At 43.6% G+C, this 12,876-nt stretch overlaps 1 protein-coding gene across 7 annotated transcripts in view; it reads right to left on the bottom strand.

The window, feature by feature from the left end:
- Nucleotides 1-600: 600 nt before the first annotated feature.
- The window catches only part of Notch2 (notch receptor 2), a 170,372-nt gene continuing 158,096 nt past the window's right edge, over nucleotides 601-12,876 (bottom strand). For all 7 annotated transcript variants that reach the window (XM_063256533.1, XM_063256525.1, XM_063256512.1 and 4 more), the window contains 9 exons: nucleotides 11,693-12,040; nucleotides 10,576-10,718; nucleotides 10,191-10,401; nucleotides 9,673-9,769; nucleotides 8,310-8,478; nucleotides 7,318-7,619; nucleotides 6,287-6,434; nucleotides 5,941-6,038; nucleotides 601-5,065 (listed from right to left, as the gene is read on the bottom strand). In XM_063256533.1, the coding sequence (XP_063112603.1) occupies nucleotides 3,677-5,065; nucleotides 5,941-6,038; nucleotides 6,287-6,434; nucleotides 7,318-7,619; nucleotides 8,310-8,478; nucleotides 9,673-9,769; nucleotides 10,191-10,401; nucleotides 10,576-10,718; nucleotides 11,693-12,040 (2,905 nt within the window). In that variant the 3' untranslated portion in view covers nucleotides 601-3,676. The remainder of the gene's footprint in view (nucleotides 5,066-5,940; nucleotides 6,039-6,286; nucleotides 6,435-7,317; nucleotides 7,620-8,309; nucleotides 8,479-9,672; nucleotides 9,770-10,190; nucleotides 10,402-10,575; nucleotides 10,719-11,692; nucleotides 12,041-12,876) is intronic.

Here is a 12,876-nt window from a genome sequence, read left to right on the forward strand (position 1 = left end):
ATATCCCAAAATTTCAAATCAAGTCATTTTAACATATACTATTATCTTTATAATTAGGCATGTTATTCAGTTCTTGCAGAGCAGAATATGGAAATAAACTAGATGCTAAACTTGGTAGGAGACTGCTAGCATCATACTTATCATCAACCTGGAAACACTCATATCCAAATGTCTCACTGGTTGACTTTACATGTAAAAGTATAACTGTGAACTAGGTAGAAAATTCATACGTGAAATATTATTTTACAATTCCATTCTATTCAAAAGCTGAGGACAAACATTACAAACCAATGGTTCAGGCAATCACTTCACTGCCTATACCTCAATTCTCAGTTCTTGCTTTTCTACTGAAAGGCACCCAGTCCAAAGCAGCTGGTCACTAGCCATGCTTGAGTACATAAAATGGAATCAGCATTATGATGTTTCTGAGTTGGAGGGAACTTTTTCCTCAAAAGCATTCATTATCTGACCAGAGGAGGAGAAGAGAAGTCTAGTCTCCAGAGTGAAAAATATTTTTTCTCATCAAATTACAATATTATGAAGGCAAAACTAAGTTTCAGTATATAGAACTGGAAAAAAAAAATGCAGTACCCACAGAGCTTGACATGTAACCTTTTTATTTTGTGATAAAAATGCTTTCATATAAATTTCATCTTAACTACTTTTAGAATGAAATTTTGGAAAGTAAAAACAAAGTGTGCACTTTCCTTAGTCAGGAATATGCAGTCATTTTATTGATTACTAGGTTTCTCATACAAACAGATACAGTATCATTTTTAAGAGAAATATACACAAGAAAGTTGCCATAGTACCAAAAAGTTATTGGTGGGGGCCTTGGGACACATACATGTGTCCTAATAGTCATCATACATTCAATGTATTGGTTAAGGCCCAAATCCCCAAACCACAGGCCAACAAAACATTACACCTTTGGTTCTTTTCTATGCAAAAATATTTTAACAATAAAATGATAAAATGGGCTTGAGTATCACATCTGCTTACATTAAAATCTTTAACACTCCGTCAGCCTTTCCTTCAAACCTCTCCCTCCTCCACCTTCATGTAAATCAGAAAATCATGCTTAAAAGAAAGGAACAAACAACAACAACAACAAAAACCCTATCCTTAAAGGTAGGCAGAAGAGGATTCAAAAGAAGGAAGAATGTTTTTTAAATGGAGAGACCTATCCATGGCATTAAACATGTAACCCAACATCCAACTGAGAACCCAAATGAGAACGTGATTCTCCATCTTACCTTCCCTTTTATTAGATATTACATGACTCAAGGGTGCTTAAAATCTAATAGTGCTAGAATGCTAGAATGCTTAAGAGGCAGTGTCTTCCTCCTCCCTGGAGCCAGCTGTCTGCATGGGCAGCCTTTTCACACTCCACAACCCCAAACCCAGAAGAACCAAGCTAAAGTATCCCACGAAGGAAAACATGCTGGTTAACTCCACACTGTGTGCATGTCGGGGCGGGGTGTATAAAAGATCCAGTGGTTGGATCAAGTGCTGATCCTTTCAGGCAGTGGCACTGGCACAGAAGGGAAGCAAGGGTGATGTGACATGTTCCACAGCAATTTGCGGGACTAGTGAAGAGGTTCGAGGGTAAAAAGTCACCATGTAGAATAATGTGTTTACACACTGTAATAGGGGCTGCCATGGAGAGAACAAAACAGAATGTGCAAACAATCTGCATACATCAGGCAGAACTTTGTTGGTTCGATGAATTTGAACAGGACTGAAAAGAACTATTTGTAGACTACCATACCGAAACACAGCTCCTGTAAGTGGGTAGCACTGGGGTCCACCCCACACTGTAGGAATGAAGATTATCATTAAACCAAAACAGGCAACACATCTACTAATAATAGGTACAAAGTGCCCTGAAAAATCTAATTTCCAGATGTCAAGGCATCACAGTACCGATGGAAGTGACAATGTGGCCACTGGACCAATTATTAACTGACCCAAGAAAAAGAGGAAGGACACTATTTTCCTGTTCCTACAGTTGACTAAAATACTTCTGTTCTTGACAGAGTAGATGAAGCTGTCAAGATCACAACACAGAGAACAGATTCAGGTAAGGTGTAATCATAATCTAAACATAACGATGGCAGTGACAAGCAAGTCTTTAATCCATTATCATCCAGGTAACTCTGGGAAAGGAAAAAACCCCTGTTAAGTTTCTATGTTAGTTGCCAAAAAAGAAATGTCCTGATTGTTTCAGATGAAATGCAAGAGTAACAAAACCTAGCACAGGTTGCCTCACAGTGCACCCTACAGAAGTCATCCAATTTTCCATTTTCTGTACAACAGAAAATCCATGTCTTCAGTGCAAACCTACTAAGGGCACCAGTAACTCAGATTATAGCACAGAGAGAAATTGCAGTAAGTTTCTGCTCTACAAGAAAACCAAAAAGTAGGAACTATGACGAAAAGGAGAGTGATACTGGGTTTCCTGAGCCAAAGAAGGTTCAGTCCTAAATGGCAAGGATATGTTGTCTGAGACATTTTCATCTGTGGAGATGTACAGAAAAGCTCAACAGCTACCAACTTCATCTGGATGAGTGAGGAAAGCGGGCCTAGGGCTCTGAGATCCAGAACAAGTGTGTTCACAGTAGCAGTCATGGAATGCTCGGCACAGAGGGAACTGCGGGTAGTAACTGCTTCTTGCGTGAATTAGCTTATCTCTTGGTGAGTCCAACCTCTAACCTTTTTCTCCTTGTCTGGTTTAAAAAGATCATAGTATCTAGGCTACAAAGATAAAACTTGACACAGACCAGGCCCACAAAAAAAAAAATCAAAACAAAACAAATAAACAAAAGAAAAAAACAATGGGCATGTATGTTTCCTTCTGGTAAGTTTTAAATGAAGTCTTGAATGCAAGAAACAGAATTAAGGTGCAGCCTCTTGAAGGGAACTCATGCTCCCAATATTGATCCGAAGAAAAACATTTTGCTTTCTTTCTCCTAGGAATGATGTGTGTAGAATGCAACATTTCCGTTTTCTAGAAATGTATTTGGAGGTTTATGCTAAGAACCACAACCAAGGTTAACCATGGGAGGCTCTTATGAATGTAAAGAAAATAGGAGGGAAGAGGAAGGCCGAAGATGTCTAAAAGAACAGAGGCGTTGCCCTATCATATGCAGGTAGGGTCCAACCACAGAGAGGTGCACAAAGGAAAGCACCAAATGCAGTCAACAGAATTTCAAGGCTGAGAAGATGAGATAAGTCAACTTGGGCAGAATTCCAGGGCAAAATTCTCAACTGGACTCTAGTGTAGAATCTTCTCAAGGATATATAGAAGCCCCCAGGGCTTAAAATGCAATCCGAGCTGCAAGAATGTCTGGGCTGCGAAAGGCATCCATCTTATTCTCCAAATAGAAGACAGTAAACGTGGCCCCAAAGCTTGTATCTATCTTGCATGTCTATGAAATTGGCTTGATGTGCAAGAGATTAGGAGGAGCCATGTCCTTTCCCTAAAATCCTGCAAATACTCAATAAAGCTCATTAATTGCTTCTTGTGCATTATCTGAAGCCTAGGAGCATCTTCTTTCTTTTGCCTTCAAAAGCTGGTTACAGAGCTATTTCTTCATTTCTCTTCCGGATGACCTTCATTTGTTCCTCAGCAGCATTTACAATAGGCAGTTCTGTCTCCACTCTGGAGGGAGACTCATGCGTAAACCTGCATGTTGCTGTGTGGTGGCTCAGACATGTGTGTCCCAGGTCCTCGCTGACCACCTCCACCACTCCCAGGAGTAGGGCTTGTGGTTACATCTGACCAATCAGAAGCAGAGTGGGGCGATGAGCTTGACCACTGGTCAGGAGAATCTGGGGATGGTGTCAAGTAGGGGTGCTCACCTTGCAGGTGACCGCTGTGATTTGGGGTTCGCTCGGCAGCATTGGAGGAAGCGTAACTATGCTGAGATGGGGGTGTGGGGTACTTGCCCACAGAGGCTGGGAAAGGATGATACGCTGGGAGAATGGTCTGAGCTACTTGGCCATCCTGCTGGGGCATCATGGCAGTGGGAAAAGCCACCCCAGGCAAACGGGCCATCTCAGGAATCTGGTACATAGTGGGAAGGGGGCCTGCAACGGCCGGAGGGCAGGTGGACTGAGGCTGGGAAGCTCCAGCCGGCTGGGCAATGCTGCCTTTGGGGATGAGCTGGAAAGTCACAATGGGTGGCAAGGTCTCCCGTGGGGTGGGGACATGCTTCCCTTCAGGTGGCCTGCTCTGGGGAGCTATGCCAGGGTGAGTGCCCTCAGCAGGAGTTAGGACCATACCAAACATTTCGTTGTACTGGGTGTCACTCATCTCCATGCGGTTCATCCAATCTGCTGGGACAGTGACTGGATGCAGCCTACTCAAGTTTCCTGCACTGCTACTGCCTGGTGGGACAATGTGGTGGTGGGACAGTAGCTGGCTCACAGAAGGAAGCACGGTGCTGGCCCCAGGAGCCAAAGGCTGCATTTCATGAGGATTAGGGAAAGACAGTGCATGCTGTGCATGTACTGGGGCCTGGGGTGCAGCAGCAGCCAGCATAGGATTGGGAGAGGCCTGTAAGATTCCAGGAGATGTGATCATTGGAGAGGATGTAGTATCAGACACATATGTGTGAGGAGACTCAAGAGAATCGACAGGGGATAAAGTCACTGAGCTCTCCGACAGTTGGACCTTCTCACTCAGAGACTTCTTCCTCCTACTACCCTTGGCATCCTTAGCCTCCTTGGCAAGGTTAGGAAGGCTAGTAGGCATGGTGCTCTTGGCATTGGGCCTTCTAGACTTCTTGGCCATTGGAGTGTGCTTCAGACTGAGGAATGACCTATTGGGCCCGCAGATGACAGGTGAGAGAGCAGAAGTCAGCACAGTGCCTGGGGGGCTTGGGGTCACGTTGTACTCATCCAGGAGGCGCACAATGTCATGGTGCATGCGATCCCGAGCCACATCCCGCGGAAGACGATCCATGTGGTCCGTGATGTCTCGATTGGCAAAATGGTCCAACAGGATCTTGGCTGCTTCATAGCTACCCTCCCGGGCAGCAAGAAACAGAGGAGTCTCTTCCTACAGAAAAGAGCCACACACACATCAGATTTTAGTAACACTTTTAAGAATATATGTCAGTGCCTAAATTTTTTATCAGCTTAACAGCTTAACCTTAAACATTTTCTTAAGTGCTTCCCCTATAAAATTTTAAGACCACAGAAATACTGTATGTCTCTCTATGTAATGAATATATATCTTTGAATTATATGAAAAGTTATATACCTTTCCCAAAGACCAATTTTGCCCCTTAGGAATTTATAAAATAAATCAGAAACTCCTTAAAAGAGTACTCTACTCAGCTCATCAGTCTAAAGTTCTAAGAGGAAAAGGAAAAATAAGAAAGGCAGGAGAAGAAACTAAACCATGTATAGAACTGGGGAAAATAGGAGAAAGAATAAAAGAGAGGAGAGGCAAAATGTGCAAGAATGAGCTAAACTAATGAAAAAGTGGAAATAAATGGGAGAAAACCGGTTGGGGAAGGGGAGTGTGACAAAACTCAGACGTAAAAAACCAAACAGGAAACATGACGACATCTAAGACAGAAAAGTGAGAACCAAGAACAAAAAACCCAGCAGGAAAAATGGAAGAAAACAAACAAAAGAAAAGAAAGAAAGCATAACAAGACAAAATCAGAGAAAAGGAAATGTCAGAGAAGAGAGAAGGCAGGTGAAGGCACCCCGAGTTGTTTGCAGGCAGCCTGGAGTGACTCCTGAAACACCGCGGAATAAGCTCAATATCCAGCTATATCAAGTTGGCCAGATTCAGTTCCCAGCCAACCTGCTTCTAAATCTGTCTGTACTGATCACAAGAGAAGCTACAGAGGCAAAAGCGAAAGGCCTTGTAAGGATGGACCTGCTAAGACCACCCTCAGGCTCCAAGCTCACAGCCCTTACCTTGTTGTCCTGCATGTCTCGGTTGGCTCCATTTTTTAACAGCAGAAGTGTGGCCTCTACATTATTTACAGCAGCTGCCCAATGAAGAGCAGATTTTCCTGCAAGGAAAAACCATTTCTATAAGTAGACAGACAGTAAAAGAACGCATTCTAAATCTAGGGATCCCTTCTGGCTCAGTTCTCTGAACTCAACATTTGAAGGAAGAGTGAATGAATACATGAATGAAAGAGAGAGACTCTCCAATGCATTTGAATCTCAAATAGCTCTTTAAGGACCATGCAATGATTCCTTCACGTAGGTGTGCTTTGCAGGTAAGAATTCAAATCTCTCTCCATTTTGTCCCTACCATGGTCATCCACTGCATTCACATCTGCTTGGCAATTGATCAGTTCTGCCACCATTCCCTCCACAGCTAGGCGGGCAGCCAGGATCAGAGGTGTAGTGCCATCATTCATTCTGGCATCCAGATCAGTCACTCGGTTGCGAATCAGAATCTAGAAGAGAAGCACAGAATAGTGAGTCATCTGTACACAGTAAAATAATGAAACAAAGAGAAGAAACAAAAGCACTAGCACTAAAGGTACACTGTAAGTATCTGAAGGGCAAGAAAGTCTTATCTTTGCATCCAATAGTCTATTGAGCAAATCAATAAGCATCTACAGAATGAATGAATGAATCAACAAATGAGTGATCCAAACATACTGGGCATCACAAAGCAATGTATTTCTATTTTATAAGGAAAGCAGAGCATCATGAGAAAAATATCGCAACTTAAAAATGTAGCAGCCTGGGGGCTGGAGGTTTAGCTCAGCGGCATAAGCACCTGCCTTGGAAGCAGGCAGTCGTGAGTTCGATCCCCGGTACTGATAAAAAGGAAAAAGACAAAAAAAAAAAATTAAAAAAAAAAATGTAAGCAGCCTAATGCAATTTAGAACGCTTTTGATTTCATCATAAATTTAAAATAAAAGGGCAGCATAGAGTACACGGTCAGCTCATGTCAAGAAAATGGCTAGTAAGTAGCTAGGAACCCACAGAGTCAGGTCAGGTGGATCCATTGTAACAGTTAACATGAGGCAGGGGCTTCGGTAAAGATATTGCTCCCATTTGATCTGTGCATTTGGGAGACATCTTTGTACATCAAAATATTACTGACTAAGAATCCAAAGACTGGTATTACCTGCTCTTGGCTTTATCACTATCTAATACTTTTAGTAAGTCAGCTTTTCCTTCTTTTCCCCTTCCCTACTTTCTGACCTAACAAGCATGCCTAATCTCTCAAAGAATGCAGTGAAATATTAAATGCCAGAATACACATAAAACATTATAAACCCATGAGAAATTTATGTGGTTCAAAGCAACTCATCTCATGTCCTCTACCTGGAAGACGCCTTGGGCATCAGCTGCTACTGCAGCATGGAGAGGGCAGCGGCCCATGTTGTCCTGAGCATTGGCATCTGCACCTGCATCCAGGAGGCGCTTGGCAGCATCAGCCCTTGAGTAGCGGGCTGCAAGGTGCAGGGCCATCTCACCAGTCCGGTCTGTCTGAGCCTGGAGGCTGGCACCCTGGTAGACCAAGTCTGTGATGATGTTGGCGGAAGAGTCCTCTCCATCTTCATCTTCATCACTCATATCTGAGCTGCCTCCTCGGAGAGAAGCCAACATCAGTGGAGTACACCCATCTGCAGGAAAGGAGAATCCCGGGAAACATTCAGAGAAGAAGGAATCCAACCCTATTATGAAACCTTCCTATTTGAGTGAAGATATGCTTTAAGGTATTTTTTGTGCTCCTTCTTATAACTGGCAATTACTTTTACATTTGCTACCCACCTCTCCTCTCAATGTCATTTCTATAAAAGAGCAATAGGGAAGTTGAATCTTTCTGAGCTGGGCTCTTCTCTAAGGTGAATAAACTTTTCTCTGAAGTACAACATTTTCAAGTATCCAATATTAATAGAACTATACGCACAAGACATAACTGAGCTAATTCTCTAAATTCTGTTTTGGGATAATGTTTTCTCAGTCACTAAAATCTTTTTTTTTTGGTACCGGGGATCAAACTCATGACCACGCGTTTACCAGGCAGGTGCTTATGCCACTGAGCTAATCCCTGGCTAGTCACTAAAATCTAACCCATTAATAAGCCTGTTTTTTCTCAGCATACTGCAGATGAAACAATGTGAAGCCATTCCCTTTTTTCTGTGTTCGTGAATTTTGATGCCTGTAATCCCTTACACGTACATTTCCTCAAACTGACTTAGGCTATGTGACACTGGCAGAGAGCATATGGCCAAATGGGCCAAATACAGGGCCACCCACGCAGAATGAAGGCAAGCACTTCGTGGTATAAGGGGAAGGCTGGCCATACTGACCTGGACCCCGGACATTCACGTCCAGCACATCCACCTCCTGTTCTGCCTGAGGGGGCGTGAGAGCCAATGACGGGGTCCGGCGGATGTCCGCAGCTTCAAGGTGCTGCTGTGTCCATGGGCGTCGATCGATGGGGTCTTCTTCTTCTGATAGCAAAGCCTCATCTTCAGCCTGCAAGGGGAAAATAATACTCCCTGTACATGGGGAAACCACCAGAGGCTGCAGACAGGGAGGAGGGCCAGTCTCCCGCCACCTCCGTTAACCTCCTCCTAGTTTCCTCTCTCCTTCCTGTTCTAACCATGAATTTAATCAATCACCTTCGTTCCCTTGCTCTCAAGATGTGGCTCCTGCTCCTCTCTTCCCAATCATCTGGGCAGTTCTCCCCCCACCTCCCCATCCCAAAGGCTACGCTTGACCCTTAATATGCTACTTTTAGATCTTCAAACCATCATACTCTTGTTTCTGCCCATGTTCTTTCCTCAGTGTGCAGTGGTGTCCCCACCCTAACTCTCTAACTGCTACCCATTCTACAAAAAAGAAATGATAGACTTTAACTCCTCTTCTTGGTCAATTCTGCATCCTGCTTTTCTTTGCTTCACCAACCATGTGCTAAGAACTTACAAGAGTACTATGCGGCAGCCTCTATCAGCAGGTGCTAAGGTTCGTTTCGGAGGGAATAAACCTTGTTTGAAGCTGCCTCCCTGGACTTAACACAGTAATCAGTCAGAGCAAGCACTCAGGGAAGATTTATGAATAATGATAACTATGAACATTTAAAAGCAACTATACTTTATCAAATTCTTAGTATGTTATCAGAAATGGGTAGGAGACATTATTTAATCCTAATAACAACTCACAAGGGAGCATTTATTATCCTTTCTACAGACAAGAAACATTAAATTCAAAGAGGTCAGTAATGTGCCAACTACCAAGCAGCAGTTTGCCCAATCACGCTCTGCTGGCTCCTGCCACACACGGCTCTCCATCCTCACAGCAGCTGCAGCCCAGTCTCGCTCTTACTCCACACAGTTTTAGTTTCCTGGGTTCAAGATGTAGAGCCTCTGAAGTCATTAGCCACCGGCTTTTCTCACTGCTTAACTACACAGACTGACCCAGACACCAGTCCTGACTCAACTAACACGAGCAGGACACTTAAGGAAAGAGGTGTTTTTTTTAGTATTTTTAGAATTTTTGAAGACACACATAATTAATCCAAGGTCATGAATGCCCTAACATCCCTTGCTGTTCATGGGTAACATATTAAAAACTATCACCCTTGCCTCCCATTCAGGGCACTATAGGGAACCAGGGAAGAGAAATTTACAGTGTGATAGAAGACAGCTCCGCCAAGGCCAGCTAGCTTACCTTGGCTTTCTTTGGTTGGGGTCCTTCATCATCCACCCAGTGTTCACTTGTCCCAGAACCAATTAAATTAGCCTCTGAAACTTGCACGGAGAGATTTCTTTGATAGAATTATATAGGGGAGAAACAAGAGTAAAGATTCCAGCATAAACAAGAATGGTTTTCAACACTTTTTCCACCATGGCCCACTCCCAAAGCTACGCTCTCACTTCTAGGGGCCCTCACCACAAAGGACGGGCAATATTGTATGTACAAGCATTCAACCTTTCCCTTCACACTGAGCAAGAGCTTCCAAGGAAAGTATGCCCCAGCACAGAAGCTGCCACCATGGCGATAACATATATGAGCAGAAAAGATGTTTCTAGGCTCTGGCTTCACAGTCATCTGTGAGCCGTTCAGAATTGTGACTGGTGAGATTAACAGCCAGGACTTGGAACTGAACACCACGATTCAGTAAGACATGCTTTTCTATTCACTTCTGCTTCCTATGTGAATTGTGCCTTGGGGGCAATTCCACTTACTTCAGCCCCACAGCATCCTGTCCCACAGGTTCACGACGCTTATGGTTGCTGGAGTCTCGACGAAGGGTGAAACCTTCAGGCAGCCAGAGGGAACCATGCTTGCGCTTTCGTTTTGCCATGATTACTCCCAGCAGGATAATAAACAGGATAAAGACAACAGCAACAGCAAGTAAATAGAGCAGCGGAGTGGGTTTTGGAGACAGAGATTCACCTGAAAGTTCAGAAAGACAGGGTCGGTGTTATATAAAGCAACTTCTTACATTAGCATTAAATTCATTTAGAGGGCTACTTAATGTCACTAGCCCTAAAAAAGCCTTAGCACCAAAGTGTGAGCCCCAGGAATGTCTTTCCCCAATCCTTCCCCCTTAGCACCAATGCTACTCACTGACGACAGACACAAGAGGATATGACAGGGTTCCCTGGATTGCATGAGACGCCAGCAGAGCCGCAGCTGCATCCGTATTCTTGAAGCACTGCTCTGAGTCCTGGACACATTGGCGGTTGTCAATTTCCAGAAACACTTGAGAGCTGCGGAATGCCAAGGAAAAAGAGGAAGATGAGAGACAGTAGGTAAAACAGAAGGCTGCAGGAGGTCCAGAAGGCTGAGGCAAAAACAGACAGGGTTACATGAACCTTCCACCCCGTGGCATATGGCTCTCCAATCTTGAGACGCTGTCTTCAGAAAGGCCTCAGAAATTAGGACTCTGTCCCTTCCGATTCTAAATACTAATTCCTACCCGGAGGGTGTCACAACTCCCTTAACATGGTACAGTGATCCTCCATCTTTTCCTACATGTTCAGTGGCACTCAGTGATATGCTAAAAATGCACCCTGAATGTTTTGGGCCCTTATTCTTCTAGGTCTCTATATTCATACCTCAGCTATCTGGAGAGTTGAACATTGTAGTATATATAAACAAACACTGAAGTATAGATGACAAAATTACTGAAGATTATCGCCCTTGTAAAACAGGTTTAATGCAGGTAAGGGGTCTTGAAAATAAGACAATGATTAACACAAAAGAGAAGACACAGCCAGGCATGGTGGTGCATGCCTATAATAACCAGCACTCTGAGAGGCTGAGGCAGGAGAATCACATATTTGAAGCTCAGTCTGAGCAATTTAACTTAGTAAGATCTTGTCTCAAAATAAAAAATAAAAAGGGCTGGGGATGTAGCTCAGTATCACACACACAAAAAAGAGTATTCAACAATAAAGGTTTTGAGGTGACTCTGGCAGAAGATTAGGAATTCCAGCATTAGAGAAGACTAGGGATCCCAACATCTTCCCACCTACTTCAGTCTACCTTTCTAGACTCCATGATCAAGACAAATCTTTAATCTTAAACGTAAGTACTGGATCACAGGCTTGTGTCAAGTGGTAGGTCATTCTATTTGTTTAAGTTCTGCATTTTTATAGGCTGGGTTCTCTCTTTTGCTTGTGTACCAAAATGCTCAGTTTTATATAAAAACTTTTAAGAAGTTTAAAAACCAAAAACCTACCCAGCCACCTCCTGTTCTTGTTCATCAGGAAGAGACCTTCGTGACAACTTCTGCTTCTTCATGGCAGCTGACTTTTCCCCATAGTAGGGGTACACCATGGGGAGCCCCTGTGAGTCCAGCTTAATGCGTAGGTTAGTGTGCAATAAGGTGCCCAGTGCCCTCAAGAAGCTGCGAGCATCCTGGAGCAGCTGCTCAGGAGGCATCAGCACCACAATGACCAGGGTACCCTCTGCCAGGTTCTCAGGTTGGTCAGCAGCACAGTCCAGCCCATCCCAGCCACACTCCTCACTGTTGCATCCTTGGTCACAGTGGTTATCTTTGAAATGGTCTGCACAGTATTTGTCATACCTAGGCAGAGGAGAGAAATTACAGGGAAACAAGTTCAGACTGGACTAGAAATCTACTTAGTTTTCCACTTGGAACTAGTGTGGATTTTCCTATCCATCTTTTATGGCCTGTATCACGACCCAAATGCCCAGTGAAGCTGTGCTGGAATCATATAGTCTATGCCATGCAAGACTACTGACTGCTCCATCGATGAGGAACAACATTACTGATTATGCTGCACGGACTCAGGGGCTCCTATGCAGCTCACAATCTTAAGTCAGCCTTTTAAACAAAAGTCTGAAGTCAAAGTCAGCTTGATTAATGCTTCTCTACTTTGTATACACTTCTCCCAAAACCAAAAGGCTTTAGGAAGTAAAAGGTTCCAGGTGGCTCCATACTTCCTCCATACCATCAAGAGTTGTTATACAGGGAAACTTGTCAATATGGCCCATTTCATTCCCTTTCAGTAATGAAACCAAACTAGAAGGTAAGGAGAGTTATGTGCCATATAGGTACCAAGTCAAATTTGCAGTCACTTTTCAAATGTATGTCTCAGAAGGTAGCTGCAAATTAACTAGGGTTAAATTAGATGGAATGGTTAATAGAATAGTTATTGTGTAGACCACAAAGCATCCTGTAACTGCAACAAAGACTGAAAGGGTTAAAAGCCCTAATCTAGCTCATTCTTTCAGATCAATCTAGACAGTGAAAGTCAGTCTCAGGGAAAGGAGTGAGGGAAAAGAGAGGTACAGACCTTGCCATCCATCCTGTAGACAGGTTATGTGAGAGGCTGCCTGAGCGTGAGTAACATCATTTCCAAAAGTTATTTCCCCCAGGAGATCACGAGAGCAGCAGGT

The sequence above is a fragment of the Cavia porcellus genome, unplaced genomic scaffold (assembly GCF_034190915.1).
Source record: "Cavia porcellus strain 051 isolate PalLab524CR breed Dunkin Hartley unplaced genomic scaffold, mCavPor4.1 scaffold_1, whole genome shotgun sequence".
Classification (NCBI taxonomy): Eukaryota; Metazoa; Chordata; class Mammalia; order Rodentia; family Caviidae; genus Cavia; species Cavia porcellus.